General features: G+C 46.0%; 1 protein-coding gene across 1 annotated transcript in view; it reads left to right on the top strand.

Moving 5' to 3' along the window:
* Window positions 1-22,662, top strand: part of LOC140427982 (uncharacterized) — a 158,342-nt gene that overhangs the window by 50,498 nt on the left and 85,182 nt on the right. Inside the window, exons 3-5 of the mRNA XM_072513907.1 lie at window positions 14,467-14,514; window positions 19,378-19,496; window positions 20,930-21,083. Of these exons, the coding sequence (XP_072370008.1) occupies window positions 14,467-14,514; window positions 19,378-19,496; window positions 20,930-21,083 (321 nt within the window). The remainder of the gene's footprint in view (window positions 1-14,466; window positions 14,515-19,377; window positions 19,497-20,929; window positions 21,084-22,662) is intronic.

Below are 22,662 nucleotides of genomic sequence, written 5' to 3'. Positions count from 1 at the left end.
AGCAGGATTAGGCCACTCAGCCCCTCGAGCCTGCTCCACCATTCAATAAGATCATGGCTGCTCTGCTTGTCAAATCAACCCCACATTCCTGCCTACCTCTGATAACCTTTTACTCCCTATCTAGCTTTACCTTAAAAATATTCACAGACTCTGCTTCCACTACCTTTTGAGGAAGAGAGCACATGACCCTCTGAGAGAAATAAATTGCCCTCTCCTCTGTCTCAAATAAACGACCCCTTATTTTTAAAAAGTAACCCCTAGTTCTAAATTCTCCGACAGGAGGAAACATCCTCTCTACATCCACCCTGTCAATACCCCTCAGGGTCTTGAAGGTTTTGAGTAAAGTGTGCAGAGGACACTGACAGTCTGCAGAGGGATATAGATAGTTTCAGTGAGTGGGCAATGGTCTGGCAGATGGAGTACAATGTTGGTAAATGTGAGGTCATCCATTTTGGTAGGAATAACAGTAAAATGGACTATTATTTAAATGGTAACAAATTGCAGCATGCTGCTGTGCAGATGGACCTGGGTGTCCTTGTGCATGAGTCGCAAAAAGTTACTTTGCAGGTGCAGCAGGTAATTAAGAAGGCAAATGGAATTTTGTACTTCATTGCTAGAGGGATGGAGTTTAAAAACAGGGAGGTCATGTTGCAGCTGTATAGGGTGCTGGTGAGGCCACGCCTGGAGAACGGAGTACAGTTTTGGTCTCCTTACTTGAGAAAGGATGTACTGGAACTGGAGGGGGTGCAGAGGAGATTCACTATGTTGATTCCAGAGTTGAGAGGAATGACTTATAAGGACAGACTGAGTAGACTGGGATTACACTCATTGGAATTGAGAAGAATGAGATGGGGATCTTATAGAAACATTAAAAATTCTGAAGGGAATAGATAAGATAGGAGCCCCTAGTTCTAGTTTCACCCACCAGTGGGAACACCACCTCAAAATAAGGGGGAGCAGATTTAGGACTGAGTTGAGGAGGAGCGTCTTCACCCAAAGGGTCGTGAATCTGTTGAATTTCCTGCTCAGTGAAGCAGTTGAGGCTACCCTGTTGAATGTTTTTAAGGCAAAGATAGATAGATATTTGAACTGTAAAGGAATTAAGGGTAATCATGAGTGGGTGGTTAATTGGAGCTGAGCCCACAAAATGATTGAATGGCAGAGCAGGCTCGAGGGGCCAGGTGGCCTACTTCTGCTCCTAGTTCTTAAGTTCTTATTGATCAAGTTGCCTCTTACACTTCTAAACTCTGGTGGATACAAGCCTAACTTCTCCAACCTTTCATCGTAAGACAACCCACCCATTCCAGGTATTAGTGTAGTAAACCTTCTCTGAATTGCTTCTGATGCATTTACATCTTTCCTTAAATAAGAGACCATTGCTGTGCACAATATTCCAGATGTATGCTCGCCAATGCTGTGCACAACTCAAGCTTAATCTCTCAACTTTAGCGATCAATTGCCCTCACAATAAACAACAACATTCTATTAGCTTTCCTAATTACTTGTTTGACTTTTCTGATTCAAACACTAAGACACCCAGAACCTTCTGTACCTCAGAGCTCTGCAATCTCTCACCATTTAGATAATAAACTTTTTTATTCTTCACATTTGCCCACATCATACTAAAACCATGTTGACTCAGCCTAATTATCTTAAATTTTTCCAAGTGCCCATCCCAAATGCCATCTCTCAAACTCACAGTCACCAGGTTAGATAATGGCATTGTGGGCAATTTAGTAGAAAGCTTTTGTGGTGGGATCTGCATGTGGTGAAACAACCAGACGCAAGTGAGTTGCAGCCAGGGCAAGGGATAGGGTAGCTTTCTGAAGAGTGAGGTTGCACATGAATTCTGCTGCAGAGGACTAAAACATGCATTTCAGTAGGAAAACATACAGAAAGATGCTGTTGGGCATGCACAATAATTTGCTCAGTGTCTTTGGCAGATCTGCCAGAAAGCTTGCTGTCACTGTCCAGGAGCCTGGAGGAATCTGGCACCAACTTTGCAAAGGATTTGTTTAGAGGATGGAGAACATCCTTTCCAAAATGGAAGTAGCAGCCAATGCAATTAGCATACTTGCAGTCTGAACTACAATATGTGTCTGATAACAACTTCCATTGCAGCACAGGCAGCAATCTTGCAACATCTGAGTTCAGCCATGCTAGTTCAGGCTGTTGTCATCATGGCTGCAAATAGCAGTGTTCAAAGAGGTTTTCTGGGTCTCTCAGCAATTCAGCATTCAGTCTTTCAGCAGGCTACTAGGATTGGTAAGGCACTGTCCTGGGGAAATGCCACTGGAACTATGGAGCATGAGCTTCCTATCCTCAGGATGGCAGCACTCTTACTCACACCACTGCCAACACCAGTGCCCTTGCTGTTGCCTGTCAGCTTTCCAACCCATACAGTCGGCGCTCATGCCAAGATGGTGCAGTCTGAACCTGAGCTTTCTGGGCCCAAAGCTGCATGAGGGTATCTCTCAAGGCCATCCACATCCTGCCCACCGAAAGTCAGCAGCCTTTCACCAGCCACACTACAGCCACTGGGGTTACACTGTATTGAAACCCACATTGAAACTGATAGGACTGGCAAAGGCACACGGAGGATAGGCACTAAGGGAATACATTAAGAATGGGTAATTGATGTCTATGCAGTACATCATGATTTGATTTGTACATTTAGTTTGGAATGTTTATTTCTGTTTGTTTTTATTTGCTATGCTGCTCAGTAATAGATGGAAGGGAAGGTAAAGTGTTGGTGAATGGGAAGTTGAGGTTGTTGTGACAGGTATTATGGATGTCCTGGCCAGTAAATGTAGGTTTCCTCCTCCCTTTCTCCTCCTCCAGCTTTTCCTCCTACTCAGCTGCTTGTTGTGTAGCTGGTGGTAAGGGCTGCAACACCATGGTGGTAACATTGTGCAACATGCAGTAGGCTACTACCAATGTTGACATGGCCCACATGGCCCATGCAGAGTACCACAAGAACTCTTCCAGAGTGATCCAGTCTTCAGAGACATTGGGCCCGATTCTCCCAAAAAAGAACAAAGTTAATTTGTGGCGGGTTTTTCAGAGAGTCTCCCGCCGGCTCTACTGGTGAGTTCCAATGACACTTAGTCACTTTTTTGAGCCCTGGGGTGTTTCTCACCGGTTTAGCCCACACTTAGAATTTTTTTTAACACTAGAGGGTTGAACTTCGAGATCGGGCCGCCATTTTGAAAGAGAGTCACAATCTTTGAATTTGCCTGCAATTAATGGCAGCCTGCACCATGGGAAACCCGCAATCCTCATGGATCAGCATGTTTTACTCTTGCATCTGTCTGATAAGAAAGGTGTGCAGGTTACGTGGAGTTACTGGACTAGAATGGGGGAGTGGGCTTGGGCAGAGTGAGCTTTCACAGAGTTAGTGCAGGCTCCATGAGCGGAATGACCTCCTTCTGCACTGTAGCATTTCTACACTGTTACCAAGAGGGCTTATTCCCCTCAGCCTCCCTCTTCTAGCAGCTTGTCTCGGTCAATGTCAGCTCTGCTCCTTCTCCCTATTGTGCTGTAGTCCATGGGGAATGCATTCTACAGCAATGGTGTCTGGGGTAAAATGGTTTGTCCTTGACATTGATATCATGACAATGTCCTTCAGCATATTCTGCACCGCTTCCTCGAGATTTAAGTCACTTTAAAGAACTTTAGAAACCATCAAACACTTTGGCAAGAGTAGCAAGACAATAGAAGTCAATTAGCAACTATCTAGTAAGTTGTTCATGATCCTTTTCGAAAGCACAGATGGGGAGTCCTTCCTTTTTTTTGTGTTCAAGTGTGCATGTGAACTGACACATTCGCGGCACGGTAGCACACTGGTTAGCCCTGCTGCCTCACAGCACCAGAGACCCCGGTTCAATTCCGGCCTTGGGTGACTGTGTGGAGTCTGCACTTTCTCCCCGTGTCTGCGTGGATTTCTTCTGGTTGCTCCAGTTTCCTACCACAGTCCAAAGAAGTGCAGGTTAGGGAGATTGACCATACTAAATTGCCCCTTAGTGTCCAAAGATATGCAGGTTAGGTGGGGTTATGGGTATAGGACAGGGGAGTGGGCCTCGGTAGGGTGGACTTTCAGAGGGTCGGTGCAGACCCGATGGTGTGAATGGCCTCCTTCTGCACTGCAGGAATTCTGTGATTGAACTCCAAATTGACAGTGCTAGCATTAAATCAGTGTTTCATGTTGGTTGACACAATCTTGTCATTCCGCATACCTTCAATGGCCACTCCCTGTGTCCATGCTCATGATGTCACCAAAACAACATGCAACAGGAAATTACTTTGGCGTCTGGTTCCCATGACTTTCATTGCAGATTCAGGGTCCCATGGAACAATGACAAGAATCTAATTTGCATCTCACAAATGCTCATTAAATGACCAACACACTGGAATCTTGTTTAGTTCACAAATTTAGCACCCTGCCAGTGGGAATGTTTGTTTCATGACAGAACATAAGTAGTATGTGTTGTGTTATGCTGCTTCGGATAACACAGGCTGCTACTTGATGCAGTCTTAACTAAAGGATGCTCCAGACTCTGAAATGAGTTCAACGTGTTTATTGAACTATTAACACAGTTCTCAAATGAGTTCGACTCTCTGCTAATCTAACTGTAGTAACTCAGTCTAACTGTACCAGCTTGCTCTGAGCCACGTACTGGGGTGTGATGCTGCTGATCAACCCTGTCTAACTCACTAGATGTCTGTCTGTGGAAAGAGGCAGGGTGTGAGTGCCTCATCCCTTTTAGAGTGTTTATGTCATGCCTCCTTGTGGTGATGCCACCTCTGAGTGTCCTGACTGCCCATTGGTTGTGTCCTATTCTGAGTGTTCATTGGTTGCATGTTTGCATATCATGACATCTCCCCCTTTTTTTTTGTAGATGTATATACATGTGAATGTGTCTGTCTAATGACTGACTGAGGAATACAGAGCAAACAAAACAAATGCTCATAAGTCCAGTCTCTGAGGCTTGCGCCTGATCCTCGTTGACCGCCGGAGAGGTGATGGGGGGGATGACGGTGTCTTGGCAGGCGAGTGGGAGGCACGACTGGTGGCCTCGTGGTTCGAGGTATCTGGAGGTGGCAATTCGACATGTGGAAATGGAGGGGAAAGTGGTTGTGGGCAAGCAGCTTTTCGCAGTGCCCTTCGATTCCTTCGCACAATGGAGCCATCAGCCATATGTATGACATAGGATCTGGGCGCGGCCTGTCGAACAACGACAGCCAGAGCTGACCACCCACCATCCGGTATCTTGATCTGACCGTGTCTGCTGGGGATAGCAAGTCCAGATCGGTGGCATGTGCGTCATAGCCCTGCTTCTTGCTGGCACGAAGCTGCTGTATCTTCTGCAGCACCGGGAGGTGATCAAGGTTGGGCAGGTGTATGGCTGGAAGCGTCGTCCGCAGGTCCCTGTTCATTAGCAGTTGAGCTGGCGACATGCCAGTGGACAAGGGAGTCGCCTGGTACGCAAGTAGTGCAAGGTGTATGTCAGAAGCGGAGTCCAAGGCCTTGCAGGTGAGCTGCTTAACGATGTGCACACCTTTTTCAACTTTGCCATTGGACTGCGGATAGTGCGGAATGGAGGAGACATGCCTGAAATTGTAGCTCTTGGCAAACGTGGACCATTCTCGACTGTGGAAGCACGGGCCATTGTCGCTCATGACGGTGTTCAGGATGACATGCCATGAGAATGTCTCTTTACACGCTTTGATGACGGTCCGTGAGGTGAGGACTGGCAGCTTCCGCACCTCAGGATAGCCCGAAAAGTAATCGATGATTAAGATATAGTCACGACCATTCGCGTGGAAGAAGTCAATGCCAACCTTGGACCACGGAGAGGTCTCCAGGTCATGTGGTTGGAGCGTCTCCTTGCTCTGCGCTGGTTGGAACCTCTGACAGGTTTCGCAGTTCAGGACCATGTCCGTGATGTCCTGGTTGATGCCAGCCAGTAGACAGCTTGCCGGGCCCTGCGTCTGCACTTTTTTATGCCCAGGTGTCCCTCATGAATCTGCCGCAGCACCATGCTCTGGAGACGTAGATGGATGACTATCCTGTCCAGCTTGCGCAGGATGCCATCGATCAGTGTCAGGCCATCCTTGATGTTGTAGAATTGAGTGCATTGCCCTTTCTGCCAGCCATTGCTGAGGTTGTGGATGGCTCGCTGCAACAGGGAGTCTTTGGACGTCTCTTCTCGGATGAGAACGATCTTCTCATCTGTTGCCGGGAGAGTGCTTGCATACAGTTGTACCTGCAATTCAATGTGCTGGATGATCTCCAGTGGTTCACTGGATGAGTTGACAGAGAGGGACAATGCATCGGCGATGATGAGCTCCTTGCCAGGTGTGTACACCAAATTGAAATCATACCTTCGGAGTTTGAGCAGAATTCTCTGCAAACGAGGCGTCATGTCGCTCAGGTCCTTTTGGATGATGTGGACCAGAGGCCTATGATCCGTCACAACCGTAAATGTTGGCAAGCCGTAGACATAATCATGAAATTTGAGGATGCCGGTGAGAAGACCTAAACACTCCTTCTCAATCTGCACATATCTAGTCTCAGTGGGTGTCATTGCCCGTGACGCGTATGCTACTGGTACCCAGAATGACGTGTTGTCTCTTTGAAGCAACACCACCCCAATGCCATCCTGACTCGCATCTGTGGATATCTTAGTCTCTCGGTCTGGGTCAAAGAATGCAAGGACGGGTGCAGTGGTGAGCTTGGCTTTCAGCTCCAGCCACTCTATTTGGTGCTCCGCCTTCCACTCAAAGGCAGTTGATTTTTTCACCAGGTTGCGTAGGACCGTGGTGTGTGTGGCCAAATTCGGGATGAACTTGCCAAGGAAATTGACCATTCCCAGGAAGCGCAGTACTGCCTTCTTGTCCTCAGGGTCATTCATTGCCTCGATGGCTTTAATTCTGTCTGTGTCCGGGCGCACACCGTGTCACGAAATCTGATCGCCCAGGAACTTCAGCGTGGATGTCCCAAAACAGCACTTGGACCTGTTTAGCTTGAGGCCATGTTCATGTAGGCGTCAGAATACTTTCTTGAGTCACGACACATGTTCCTCTGGGGTTGTGGAACAGATTATGATATTGTCAACGTAGACACGAACCCCCTCTATTCCCTCCATCATCTGCTCCATGATGCGATGGAAAATCTCTGATGCCGAGATTATGCCAAATGGCATTCGGTTGTAGCAGAACCTGCCAAAAGGAGTGTTGAAGGTGCAGAGCCTTCTGCTGGATTCTTCAAGTCGGATTTGCCAAAATCCTTGGGATGCATCCAATTTTGTGAAGAAGGGCGCGTGTGCCATCTCATTTTTTTCCCTCTTCGGGATGGGGTAATGTTCCCCCATAATGGTTTTGTTTAGATCCTTGGGGTCAATGCAGGCGCGTAGGTCCCCCGAAGGCTTCTTTACGCACACCATCGAGCTGACCCAGTCGGTTGGTTCAGTGACCTCGGAGATGATGCCTTTTTGTTGTAGACTCGTGAGCTCTGCCTTCAGGCGCTCTCTCAGTGGAGCTGGGACTCATCGTGGTGCGTGGACCACTGGCTTGGCATCAGGCCGCAGTAGAATCTTGTACTCGTACAGCAGCGTGCCCATCCCGTTAAATACAGCTGGGTACTGGGTTAGGATGGCGTCGATGCTGACCTGAAGATCCGAATGGGACGGCGTCGTGATGTAGACCCTTTGAATGAGGCTCAGTTGCTTGCAGGCGTGCGCACCTAGCAGGGACGCCCTGTCTGGCTTGACAATCTCAAAGCATAAGCTTGCTTGTGTGTGTCGGCTGGACACCTGCAGATGGCAGAACCCCAGTGCTTTGATTGCATTTCCATTGTAGTCCAGGAGTTTGCAGGCAGCTGGAAGGATTGTTGAAGGGTTTCTTGATTCTCTTGAAGTCCACCTGCGAAATCAGGTTGGCGGAGGCACCTGTGTCCAGTTTGATCTGGATGGGGCAGTGGTTGACCTTCATCACTGCATGCCATTCGTCCTCGGAATCCACGGCCAGGATTGATTGGACTTGCAATGTGTCCGGTGTGGAGTATTCGCACTTCGTAATAATGCCCACTCGGTAAGTGTTGTCCAGGTATTCATCATCTGGTTCCGTCGCACTGCCTGCATCAGAGTCATGCATTCGATGTTGCACACTTCTGATGCGCCGCTGTCGGAATTGGGAGCGCTGGCTCCTGACTGGTGGTGCAGATCTGCACAGGGCTGCATAGTGGTTTGGTTTCCCACAGTTGAAACAGAGTTTGCCTCTTGCAGGGCAGTTTTTAAAAAATGGGCGGTTCGCACACGTCATGACGTCGACGCTCAGTGCGTTGTTGCGCATGTGCGGTGCGGTTCTCGGATGTCTGCACCTGCGCAGTGTGATTTTTGGCCGCTTTGTGTTCCCAATTGCATTGCGCACGCGTCGGGCCCCGGAAAGAGCACACAAAATGGCTGCTTACGTCAATGTGGAGGCGCTGCATCCAGGAGATGGCCTGAACATTCTCCACCTCGTGGGAGGCTTGTTTTTCACTTTCTGCCATTTTGTACTGTGAATAGCGATTTTTAGAGTGCTCAAGCACAGTACACGTTTCAATCGCGACTGGCAGGGTCATGTGCTTGATTTTCAACAATTGCTCTCGCAGAGGATCAGAGTGGACTCCAAAAACGATTTGGTCTCTGATCATGGAGTCAGTGATATCACCGAAGTTGCAGGATTGCGCTAGCAGTCTAACGGTAGTTAGATAGGAGTTGAAGGATTTGTCTTTACCTTGCATCCTCTGCTTGAAGATGTAGCGCTCGAAGATTTTGTTGGTGTCCACCTCGCAGTAGATGTCTAATTTGTCCAGGATGATTTGGTACTTTGTTTTGTCCTGCCCTTCGGAAAATTGAAAGGAGTTGAAGATCTCTATCGCATGGTCATCCGCAGTGGTGAGTAGAAGAGCTATCTTCCACACATCGGTCGCGCCATTGAGGTTGGATGCTTCCACGTATAGTTGAAATTTCTGCTTGAATGATCGCGAGTTGGCACTAAGATTGCCAATGGCCCTGAGCTGATGAGGAGCCTGAATTTTGTCCATTGTGCCTGTATTTAGTAGCTGGTTGTCACGGATCTTGCTGAGTTGAACTAAATAGATTGAACAGTCACTCCTGGTATCATGTTGTGTTATGCTGCTTCGGATAACACAGGCTGCTACTTGATGCAGTCTTAACTAAAGGATGCTCCAGACTCTGAAATGAGTCCAACGTGTTTTTGAACTATTAACACAGTTCTCAAATGAGTTCGACTCTCTGCTAATCTAACTGTTGTAACTCAGTCTAACTGTACCAGCTTGCTCTAAGCCACTTGCTGGGGTGTGCTGCTGCTGATCAACCCTGTCTAACTCTCTAGATGTCTGTCTGTGGAAAGAGGCAGGGTGTGAGTGCCTCATCTCTTTTATAGTGTTTATGTCATGCCCCCTTATGGTGATGCCACCTCTGAGTGTCCTGACTGCCCATTGGTTGTGCCCTATTCTGAGTGTTCATTAGTTGCATGTTTGCATATCATGACAATGCACCTGGTGAGGGAGACACCTTCCTGGAAGCAGCAGGCAGTCAACACTGCCTTCCCCATTCTTTCAGACCACTCTCAGGATCCGAGTGCAAAGCTGTGCCAAGATTGAGGTGATACACAGGGAAAGTGAGGTGATACACAGGGAAAGTGGGGTGACTGGCTGGAGTGAAGGCAGAAGTGTAGAAGGGGGCCTAAAGACTGGAAGAGGGCTGGAATTCTGGAAAGGGGGTTGGAAGAGATGAAGGCTGGATAAGGCAAAGGCTGGAAAGTAGGGGGCTCGAAGGAGCAAAGGCTAGAAGGGAACTCAAATGAACAAAAGCTGGAAGAGGGGTGGGAAGTGGCAAAGGTTGATTGGGTGGATGGACTGAAGGCTGGAAGGGGTGGAAGGGGCAAAAACCCAAAGCGGGGGTAGAAGGCTGGAAGACTGAATTGGGAGGAGGGGGGGTAGGGGGGGGGGGTAGAGTGTCCAGGGAAAGGGGCACTGTGTTTTCGAGAGAAGTGTCTGGAGTCGATTGTGGGGTCCTGGGAGGAGAACTCAGGATACCGATGAAAAGAGTGACAGTCAGAAGGAGAAGTTGGGTGAGGTCGGGTGAGAGATTTAGGGTATCTGTCTGGCAGGTAAAGGTGTCATTGAATGGGTTATGGAAGGGGGCAATAAAGGTGGCATAGATAATGGCCGTAGGCAGGGTGGTGGTGGGGGGGGCATGGTAAAAAGTGTGGGCTCTGAGGGGCGAAAAGGTATGTCGACAGGCATGGATGGTGACAGGGTCCAGGGTAAGGAGGGGGAAGTTCAAGGGTAACAGAGAGGAAGGTACAGGTCACATCTGGTGGGTTAATGGTGATGCAGGGGAAGTTGGTGGGTGACAGAGGGTGGGTAAAATGTGGGGGAGTGGGCTTTGAAAGAGGCATGCACCATTTCTGCAGCAACAAAACAATGCTCTCAATATAAACAGTGGGTGGGGGAGGGTCTTTTTCGGTGGGTGGAGTTCAAGGTCCGAACAATTGGCTGACTAAAGGAACACATTTATAATCGTGACGATGTGTAAGAGGACTGTGGTCAGCTGTGATCCTTACACTAAAGTGAAGTCCACACAGCAGCAGGTTTATCCCAGAACCATGTGTCTCATAACATTGAGATCCCAGCAAGGTGTGGAGTTGCTGTTCATTCTGTGACATTTGCCCTTGGCTGCAGTCCGAGACAGGGATGAGGGGATAGAGGGAGATGGATGTCTACAAAAGGCACAACATTCATGTGTGAACAGGAGGTCCTCCAGTATGTCCTTTACCTGGAAAGGGGGACAGCAGCAGGATAAAAACCAAGCCTGATGAACAATTCCACCGTACCCTCGTGATGTCTGCCTGAGATTAAAGGATGCCAAGTGTCTTGTCCAGCTATCATGCTCACAGATTATGTGCCTTTGCTGATGGCACAGATGTGGATAGAAAGTCTGCTCACTGTGGTGAAATCATGTGGGGATCAGTGAATCTGAAGTTCCAGGTGGGAGTTCTTTGTGGCGGTGGGGTGACATGTTTCATCCTTGAATGCACGCAGACCGTGGTATCGCCTGAAATATCCACTTAATTCATGAGACTTGGAAAATGAATTGAGCAGAATATATTTACAAAAGTGCAAAGTACATACAACAAGTGAACACCCATGCCACTAGTATAGATTCAAAACTTTCTAATGTAACAACCTACCACTACATCTCGGTGCAGCCCTCTCATCTGTAGCAGAGGTGGAGGCAGCCTGCAGACTGCTGTGCCCTGTTGCCTGAGAGGATGTCTGTGGCCATGCTATGGAGACCCGTGGCCTCAATGGCCCCAGCCAGCTGAGGGTCTCCTGCTCTGGGGCAGGTGTATCCTCCTCATGCTGACCCATTAGTGGCGGTGAGGTTCCTGGCAAAGGGGAGGTGAAATGACGTAGCACCCTTGGAATGGTCCTGGGTGAATACCCCTGGAGTGCCTGATTGGCGCTCCTTCTGCCTGTGAGTGGCCAAGGACCCCTCCCTGACTCCTTGAGGGGAAGGAGCACTTGTAAGGTTGAGGCTGTCATAATATGCACCCATGCACATCATGAAGTAAAAACAGGCAGTGACAGACACCCACGTTAGCCAATCAACATACAGGACAGAACACAACCAATCACCAGACAGAACACCAGAGGGGGGGCTTCCAACTATAAAACACACGAGGCATCAGCACTCCGCCTCTTTCCACTGGTGACAACTGTAGTGACAGTCAGGGTGTGTATATCAGTCAGCACCTTCTACACGTGAATCAGAGCTAGCCTGGTCTAGTAAGTTAGAGTTAGCACACTTAGAGTAGTAGAGTGTCAACCCACAGCCAGCTGTGTGCATTGTTACAGAAGTTCAATAAATTGTATTGAAGCAACGCCTACGTTTGGTGTATGCTTTACAGTTCATCTGCATCCTGTTGCAGTCCGTGTTACCCCAGGGTGAATAACACGACAGAGGTTCCCCATCCCCCTCTCACCTAGCCACTGTTGGATCCCACCCATGGCTAGAGTGATGGAGTGCAGGTCCAAATGGAAATCCAGCAGAAACATCTGGACCTGAGTCTTCAAGGTGGCTGCCACCCGCATGCACCCGCATTCTGGAGTCATGCCATCAGACAGAAGGCAAACAAACTCCTCTACCCCTCATCCCAGACTCTTGACAGCCTCCAACAATTCTGCCTGATGATCCCCTACATCTCTTTGCATCATTTGCATTTGTCCTAGGGCTGATTGAGAACATAAGAAATAGGAGCCTACTTTACTTCTAGGTCTGACTGTGATGTGTGTTTCTATGCTGGTGGTGGATGCATGTGAATGCAGTGACTGCTCAACAGGTAAGGGACCCTCATCAACCTCCTCACCTCCTCTGAGGTGGCCTGGGGCCAGGGGCTTTCTTCAGAGGAGGATGCTGTCCTCACCATCTTCGTGTTCATACCTGGAATGGAAAAAAAGAGAGAATGAGTAATTGCATTGGCTAGCTCAAACATTACACATAACTCACAGTCATTGTCCGCATATTGCATCTGTGTTAGATGCTTCCTCACTGGGTTGCTGGGGATGTCATCCTTTGCGCAAGCGACACCCACATCCTGAGTCCATGCCCAAGTTTTTCAGAGCCTAATCCATTCCCTATGTCTTACACAAGAAAGTTGAATCTGAACACAAGCGACTCGAAGAATTAGGTATCATCAAACCTGTACAGTTTTCGGAATGGGCGGCTTCATTCATGCCAATGATGAAGCCAGATAGAACCATCAGGATATGCGGGGACTACAAATTCACTGTGAAAGGGCAAACAAATTGGACTGATGCCCAATACCAACAAAGGAAGATTTATATGCTAAATTGGCAGGAGGCTTAACTTCTACTAAACTTGATATAAGTCATGCGTACCAACAATTATAGTGACATGAAACATCCATGAAATGTGTCACCATACACTCCAACAAATGCTTACAACAGAATACCCGACTACCTTACAGAGTCTCTTCTGTGTGTGTGATTTTCCAGCGCACGATTGAAAGTTTAGCACAGGACCAACCCCAGGTGATTGTCTATCTAGGTGATGTACTGATAACAAGAGTGGCCGAGGAGGAGTATCTAGCTAATCTTGAAGAAGTTTTTTTAAAAACTTAGAGTATCCAATTCATTTTTTTCAATTAAGGAGCAATTTAGCATGGCCAATCCATCTACCCTGCACATCTATGGGCAAAATCCCAGCAAACACGAGGTGCTGTGAGGAAGCAGTGCTAACCACTGCACCATATGCTATTTCTTTGCCTACTCTCCTGAAGCACCCTTTAAGGAATTGCATCACTCTCAAAGGATCAAGAAGTCTCCTGAACAACTTATCTTATAAGAGATTGTTTTGAGAGACACTTGTGCATTTTTATAAATAGTTCCTTTGTTAATTGTAGAATGTATTCAGGAACTTAAAGGGACGAGGATGTGGTAGTGTGCCCCTTTAAGGAGGCAAGGTCCCGGAGTGTCATGTGACCCAATAGACCAACGGAGTTGGAGCGCGCAAACTCAGGAGAAGAGTGCAGCTTTCCCAGTAAAAAATAAAAGTTATGCTCTTTTGAGCCAGTGTTCCATTTTCAGATCTTCCTATCCAGTTATAACATCAACTGGAACCGTAACATAATCTTGATGCCGTTATGAGTTTTCAGTGAGTCGAAGTTTGACTTGTTAATGGAGTGGATGAAATCACTCATCAGTTTTCTGCACTGCAGGGTGGTCTTCCTTTAGACATCATGGTGCTCACCACCCTGGTGACCTCCTACCAGGCTGACATGATCATCCAGGTGGGCCTCCTGCTCCAATCCCCTTAGAAAGAGGATATCCTGCCTTTCCTCGACCGCCTGGTGAGGAATCTCCAAGGTGGCAATCGCTGAACATGAGGTTGCTGCCTTTACCTGAACATTTTCTTTTATGGAATCCAGAGGTCTTGCCCTGCAGTGAATGGCTGGCTGTCAGGATGCTGTTTAAGTATAACGCTGCGGGGCGGGGCTACTTCCAGCTTGCCCCTCCCATGAGATTTGACGTGCTCATCGCAGTTGTGTAATTAATGAGGTGAACAGTGCAAGATCTCCCACGTTTAGTCGTCCTGTTCTCCAGCGAAAGCCAGTCCACCTTCCGGTGCAATGCCGGCTTTGTCTCAGGAAAAGAGGCTATCATGAGGTACTTCCATCAAGCATTCCAGTGAAGAAATGAATAACAAAACATCCGATGTGTGATTATAAATCAGGAAGTTAAATGTTAAAATTAATTATTTAGGCTTATATTAAAAAGTGGGTGATGCATATGTGACACTGATAACTCTGTCAACTGTGAGACTGAAGCATCCAGTTGGTTAGCTTATAATTTATTGCACTGTTTTGTTGCAGTGTCTTGTTAAGAACAAAAGTTTGAGAATCAACCCAAGGCCAGGGAAGGTAAGTCATCTCTTTCAGAAACACTTTAAATCTGAAGCCACTGTTTTGCTATTTGATCTAATAACTGGGGACCGGTTTAGCTCAGTTGGCTAGGTAGCTCGTTCATTAGGCCATTCGGTTCATCGAGTCTGCTCTGCCATTCAATCATGGCTGATATGTTTCTCATCCCCATTCTCCTGCCTTCTCCCTATAACTCCTGATCCCCTTATTGATCAAGAACCTATCTATCTCTGTCTTAAAGACACTCAGTGATTTGGACTCCACAGCCTTCTCTGGCAATGAGTTCCATAGATTCACTACCCTCTGGCTGAACAGATTCCTCCTCATCTCTGTTTTAAAGGATTGTCCCTTCGAGGATGTGCCCTTGGGTTCTGATGTCACCTATGAGTGGAAACATCCTCTCCACATTCACCTATCTAGGCCTCTCCGTACGAGATCCCCCTCATTCTTCTAAACTCCATCAAGTACAGAACTAGACACCTCAACCACGCCTCAAATGACAAGCTCTTCATTCCAGGGATCATTCTTGTGAATCTTCTCTGGACCCTCTCCAAGGCCTGCACATCTTTCCTTGGAGCGCCAAAAACTGCTCACAATACTCCAAATGGGGTCTGACCAGAACCTTATACAGTCTCAACAATACATCCCTGGTCTTGTATTCTAACATGAATGCCAACATTGCATTTGCCTTCCTAACTGCTGACTGAACCTGCATATTAGCCTCAAGAGAATCCTGAACTAGGACTCTTAAGGCACTTTTAAAAAAAACCTTTTTATTGACATTTCTCATATTTATAAACAAATGTGTATATATACATCACATTTTTCTTACCCGGGTTAATTTACTTTATTTACTTTATTTTCGGAAGAGGTTTATTTCGTCTTTCTTTTAATTGTTCCTATATACATTTCACCACCCTCTGGGATGTTCTATGGTACCCCCCCCACCTCCCGTCCATCCCCCTCCCTTGCATACTCACCCTGTCCTATTCCCCCTCTCCCCTCGTTGGCTTCAGCTGTGCTTTGTTTTTATTTTCAAGTCCCCCCACCCCCTCTTCCCTTTTTGTGGTCTCTCCACCTTCCTTCCGTCTTCCCTCCCATGGTTGTGCAATCCTTTGGTTCCTCATCTATCTTGTTTTTTATTCTGAACTTACTCCTCGTTGCTGGCCGTGAACAGGTTTTGGAACAAGCCGACAAACTGGGCCCAAGTATCTGGGAAGCCTTCCTCGGACCCTCAGATGGCATACTTAATCTTCTCCAGGTGGAGAAATTCTGAGAGGTCAGCGAGCCAGTCTGCAGCTGTGGTGGTGCTGCCGATCGCCAGCCAAGCAGGATTCTCCGGCGTGCGATTAGGGAAGCGAACGCAAGACTGTTGGCCCCCTTCCCCATGTGTAGCTCTGGCTGTTCCGATACCACGAAGGTTGCCACTATTGGGCATGGCTTCACCCTCACCCCCACAACCTTGGACATTGCCTCGGAGAAGGCTGTCCAGAACCCAGCAAGCCTGGGACAAGCCCAGAACATGTGGGTGTGGTTGGCCGGGCCCTTCTGGCACCGGTCACATTTGTCCTCCACCTACGGGAAGAACCTGCTCATTCAGGTTCTGGTCAGGTGCGCTCTGTGCACCACCTTAAGCTGCATTAGGTTGAACCTTGCGCAGGAGGAGGTGAAGTTAGCCCTGCTCAGTGCTTCGCTCCAGATCCCCACCCTACCTCTGTCCCCAGTTCGTCCTCCCATTTTTGTCTGGTCTCATCCAGTGGTGTTCGAGCTCTGTCCAGTAACTGTCCATTTATTTTCCCACATAGCCACCCCTCCTTGCTGCCTGTGCCTATCAGGTGCTCTAGTAGTGTGGTTTCTGGGGCCCCTACTGTCCTCTTTGTGTTCTGATTTCTGAAGCCTTTTCCAATTTAGAAAATAGTCTATGCCTCTATTCTTCCTAACAAAGTGCATTACCTCACATTTTCCCACATTGTATTCCATATGCCGCTTTGGGTTGTGGGGGTGAGACCCAAGCAGGCACGGGGAGAATGTGCATATTCCACACCGTGATCCGGGTCCGGGATCGAACCCGGGTCCGCAGTGCTGTGAGGCAGCAGTGCTAACCACTGCGCCGCTGTGCCGCCCCATATGCCATTTCTTTGTCCATACTCCTGGCATGTCCAGGTCATCTTCAACAATACCTGTCCCTCTACATATCTATGTATCACCTGTAAACCTAGCACCAATGCCCTCAGTTCCTTCTTCCAGATCAGTAATGTACATCGTGAATAGCTGTGGTCTCAACACTGACTGCTGCAGAACACCACGCGTCACCAGCTGCCATCCTGAAAAGGATCCCTTTATCCCCACTTTCTGTCTTCTGCCAGCCAGTCCATCCTCTATCCAGGCCAGCATCTTGCCCCTAACACCATGGGCTCGGATGTTATTTAGAAGCCTCCATACGGCACTTTGTCAAAGGCCTTCTGGAAATTCAAATAGATCACATCCACTGGTTCTCCTTTGTCTAAATTCCTCGTTATCTTCTCAAAGGACTCTAACAGATTTGTCAGGCATGACCTTCCCTTGACGAATCCATGCTGACTCAGTCCTATTTTACCATTCACGTCTAAGTACTCCGTAATCTCATCTTTAATAATAGACTCTAATATCTTACCAACGAACGATATCAGGAAAACTGGCTTATAATTTCCTATCTTCTGCCTCCCTCCATTCTTAAACAGCGGTGTTACATTAGCCATATACCAATCCACTGGGACCCTCCACGTCTCCACTGATTCCTGTAAGTTCACTGCTAATGCCTCCACAATCTCTTCAGCTATCTCCTTCAGAACCCTGAGTTTCACCCAGTCCGGGTGATTTATCCACCTTCAGACCGTTTCAGTTTCTCCAGCACCTTCACCTTAGTGATGGTCACTACACTCACCTCTGCCCCCGACTCTCTTGTTCTGGTACGCCACTGATGTCTTCCAATGTGAGACTGGTGCAAAATACCAATTCAGTTCCTCCGCCATTTCTTTGTTCCCTATTACTACTTCTCCAACCTAATTTTCAGTGGTCCAATGTCTATTTTTACCTCTGGCTTACCATTTATATATCAAAAATCTCTTACAATCTGCTTTTATATTACGAGCTAACTTACACTCATATTTCATTGCTTTTTTAATTGTCCTCTGTTTGCTTTTAAAGGCTTCCTACTAATCCTTGCCACATTGTATGCTTTTTCCTTTGCTTTTATGCTGTCCTTGATTTCCCTTGTCAGCCATTGTTGCCTTGTCCTCCCCTTGGCATGTTTCCTCCTCCTTGAATTTCTGTTGTGCCTCCCAAATAACCCCCCCAAATTACTGCCATTGCTGTTCAACTGTCTTTCCTGCTAGGCTCCCCTTCCAATCAACTCTGGCCAACTCCTCCCTCATGTCTTTATACTTACCTTTATTCAATTGTAAAACCATTACATCTGATTCCAGCTTCTCCCTTGCATATTGCAAGGTGAAATCTATCATATTGCGATCACTGCCTACTAAGGGTTCCATCACCTTAAGTTCCCTAATCAAGTCTGCCTCATTACACATCGCCTAATCCAGAATTGCCTGTTTCCTAGTAGGCTCTACCATCAACTACTCCAAAAAAACATCTTGTAGACATTCCGCAAATTCCTTTTCTTGGAATATGTTCCCAACCTGATTTTCCCAGTCCAATGCATATTGAAGTCCCCCATGATTATTGTAATATTGCCTTTCTTACATGCCTTTTCTATCTCCTGATTTATTTTCTGCCCTACATCCTGATTACTGATAGGGGGCCTGTACATAACTACCATCAGTGTTCTTTTCTCCTTTGCGATTCCTCAACTCTACCCACACAGACTCCAAACCTTCCTTCCCTATATTGCTTCTTGATATCAATTTATGTTCACTTCTTACTAACTGCCCATTTGCCTGTCCTTTCAATAAGACACATATCCTTGGATATTTTGATGCCCACAGCATTGAACCCGCCAATTTCAATGTGCGCAACAAGCTCATTTACCTTGTTTTGTATACTGCACACATTTAGGTACAACACCCTCAGTCCTGCGTTGACTGCCCTCCTTCTCATAGTTGTCCCCTTTTTTGCTGTGCCTGGAGTTAGATTCCTGCCACTTTCTATACTCTCTGTTCTATTACGTGTTCTGGAAACTTCATCAAATCCCTAGAGTCCAAAAGGAGGCCATTCGGCCCATCGAGTCTGCACCGGCCCTTGGAAAGAGCACACTAAAATCCACGCCTCCACCCATCCCCGCAATCATACCTCACCTTTTGGAAACTAAGAGGCAATTTAGCTCGGCCAATCCACCTAATCTGACCATCTTTGGACTATGGGCAGAAACCAAAGCACCCGGAGGAAACCCACGCAGCCACAGGGAGAAAGTGCAAACTCCACACAGTCACCCAAGGCTGGAATTGAACCCGGGTCCCTGGAGCTGTGAGGCTGCAGTGCTAACCATTGTGCCACCATGCCGCCCCATTAACCTCTCCTGAGTCTTCGGCCCCCTTAACCCGTTTAAAATCTTCATCATTAACCTGCACTCTTATCTTCTCCTTTAACTTTGATTTCCTAATTTTCTATACAACCGGACCCCCCCCCCCCCCCCCCCCCCACACACCCCACCCCACACCCTCACCCCAATATTTAGTTTAAAACCCTATCTACAACTCTAGACATGCGATTCGCCAGGACTCTGGTCCCAGCTTGATTAAGATGAAGATAGTCCCATCGGGACTGTTCCCTCCTTCCCCAGTACTGGTGTCAATAACCAATAAATTCAAACTCATTTCTCCCACTTTGCCTTTATTTGCCCTATAAACATTTTCTTTTGTGATGTAGGTTGTTATATATGACCAATTAAACTTTCATGGAAACAAACGTGAAATCTTCACTGACATACCTGATGCAACAAGCTGGAGTTTTTCTGCAGGAATCTCATTTCAAAGCATCAGAGGGTGGTAAGAGATTATATTTTTGCTGAGCAACAAGTCTGTATATAACATTCAATTGCATAATACAGTAAGTAATTTTGTGTAATTTGAATCTGTATATCTGTTTATAATTGCTATATTTAAGCCTTTTGTCCTGAATTAAATGAACATAATTAACAGTTTATTTTGCAGAACATGGTTTTGACAGTAAGATATAGGATTTTGTTGGCTGTGATAGATCTTGTTTTGTTGCAATGGAGTTGATTGGTGATGGCAAGTGGGCAGATTATTTTTCATCTCTCCCAATTTTTATTTCCATTGAAGTTTGAGACAACTATTATTAATATGGAGCACTTTAATTAGTCAACAAATTTCATTTTCAATTTTTCTGTCTCTGTTTGCCAGTTCTTAAGGTACTCTTGGTATATTCCCAGTATTTTTCAACTCAATAAAAGGATTTTGATTGCACTATTACTCTATTTAAATCTTTATCTCTAATACAATGATATTATATGTATTTAATAATGCCATCCCTTGCACTTCTTTATTCCTCTTGACATTTTTATACTCCAAACCTTGTCCCAGCTGCAGCCATGTTTCAATTATTGGTATTATAATTTTTCTATGTTAAATCATGAACCTAGTTTCCAAATGTTTTCAGCCTACTGTGTGTTTCATATTGTCCACGATCAATGTGATTTGTATGTGGGGTGTTTGTATGTTTGCCCTCAGAGTGGTTATCCCAATGTAAATAATCTCAGCAGCAAGCCAGCTTGATCGTTTTCAAAATAAAGTAGGTTATCTATTATTCAACATTCGCCCCAGAGGACAAATTACTGCCATTGCTGTTCAACTGTATTCCTGCAGTCCCAGAATGTCTAATCTCTGAGGGTCACACCTGGCAGGTACCCCAGAAGATATGCTGGGCCCCCCTTGAAGCCCTTACACAAGTACTGCATGGGAATTGCTGGGAAGTTCAAACTTCTTACGGGCAATTATCCTCACTGAGAATCATCCCATACTCCAATTTCAGAATTACTCATCCATGAAGGGAGATGAATGAAGCAAGGCCGCCAGCTTGTTTGTGGAAGCTGTCAATCACAGCCCACTCGGAGTAATGAATTAATGGCTTGCAGATAAAGGATCAAAATGGTGATCCATTGAAATCCCTCGTATTCCTCACCATAAATAAATTTGCATGTCGAGAGATACTGAATTGCTTTGGGAGCACAAATTTGTTCAAATTCACCTCTAGCGGGAGAACATTGTCTCCTAAATGGAGAATCCTGCCCAATGTTACTGGAGAAATTATATGAACAGACCCACCCATTTTATACCGAACGACACTGAATTGGCAGATTCTTCGAATAAATCAACAAAGGTGATTACAGTGGGAAGCCTGTTTTTGCAATCTGTTTTCCTATGGTGTATCTGATTTTTTTTATCCTTCCTCATTCCAGCTGGATGCTGTGTGAAAAATCTGACTTCCAAGGCCAAACACATGTATTGGAAGAGGGACAAGGGGAGTTAAATGAACTTTGGATTGTCGAGAGGTTTCAGAAGGAATCCACACCTACAAAAATTGTGATAGGTTCTATTAAAAGAATTGTAAAGGTGAGCTGACCCCCATCAAAAAGAAATAGTACAACAAATGAGCAGTCCATCAGATAAAAGATGAAAGGGTAAATTTTACTCTCTACATCATTTACAAGGATGGGTCAGAGAATCAAAGCTGGGAGCAGGGATGAGATGAAAAATTCCAATGTATTTAAGACGTTTTGGTACCTTTAAATATATTTTAAAATGAATCCGTTTGGCAAATAATTCAAGAGTGAGTTTTAAAACAATACAGCTGAATGTGTAGCACATTGAATTTGTCTCAATTGATTTTCTTAAGAATTACAAATATAAGTGACATTGAATTATTCAATTTTTAAAAGGTCAAGACAATAGTCAATGTTTCTGCGCAAATCCAAAGAAAACATTAATTAAAGGGAATGTGGCATTTTCTTGTTAAATGCTTCCCATTTAGAGCAATGGATTAAAGTTATAACATAATCAGCCCTTATTAGCAAAGGTTTTATCCCAATCTCAGATGTATAACCTTTTGTGCAGATCTGGGACACCGTATCAGCTTCTTAAAGTAAAAATAGTTTATTTGAAAAATTGGAGAACCCCCAGTATATCCCGTGGTTCCTGATCTCCTTCTCAGCCATTCTTAGCCTTCTTTCGTCTTGCATCCAACTGTGCTCTTGCCTTAGGCAAGAAAAGCATAATTTAATCCATGGGGAGATGGTTGTCACCAAAACTATTTAAAGCTGAGTAAATTAGACTACAAAGAGTGGCCACCATCTCACATAGCAAACGTAACTCACATTCAGAAAGAAGCTTAAGTGGAAATTACATGTGAGTCATGTGTAGAGTGAATGTAAAAGTAATAACAGGAAGGTATAACCCAGCGCAGGCTAGGATAAGTAGTACCGATGATGTTGGCTTTGTAATAGGTCAGTCAATTTTACTTCAAAGCAAACTTTCTGAAATCCAAGAAGAGTTCCATTCAAGTAGACTCCAGTCTGGGAATAATAGGTTTCACTTGCATTGTATTGAATGCTATTTCTTTTGATGCTTCCATATCAAATTCTAGTTTCTTCTGTTTAATGGAGGCATTTCAGAAAAACAAATTAAAGTAGTGAGCAGTAATATTTGATAGCACTGCACAAAACATTTAAACAATAGTATCACCCAGTGTATTTTCAGGCTTATATGTTTGGGATTGGGCTCTGTAAAAAGTCATTTTGAGAAAATTACGGAATCTGGATTTATGGCTCACAATCAAGGGATAGCTGTCTAAAACTGGCATTCCATCTGCAATCATGAATTAACTAAATTGCACAAGCATTATCACCATTAACTAAATGTTTACAACTATAAAAAAGATTGAGTAACTCGCTACCATGATGTTGGCCCATTCATCTGTTCCTTTCACCAATAGCTTAAAACTGCTACAGTCACCTGGCATGACAGATAATGGCAATAAATCCTTTGACTTCCAAAAATCCTTCTCAAAATATTCTGTTTGGTATGTGGAGGTATATTGTGGGGGGTGGCGGGATGGAAATGCGACTGGAATGTGTGGCAAGTCAGTGAAGCAGCAGAGGCACCTGCCCCAAGCTGGCATCAGAAGGTCCTAAGC

Source organism: Scyliorhinus torazame, chromosome 8 (assembly GCF_047496885.1).
Source record: "Scyliorhinus torazame isolate Kashiwa2021f chromosome 8, sScyTor2.1, whole genome shotgun sequence".
In the NCBI taxonomy this organism is placed as follows: Eukaryota; Metazoa; Chordata; class Chondrichthyes; order Carcharhiniformes; family Scyliorhinidae; genus Scyliorhinus; species Scyliorhinus torazame.
This window is presented reverse-complemented; position numbering and strand designations above follow the sequence as displayed.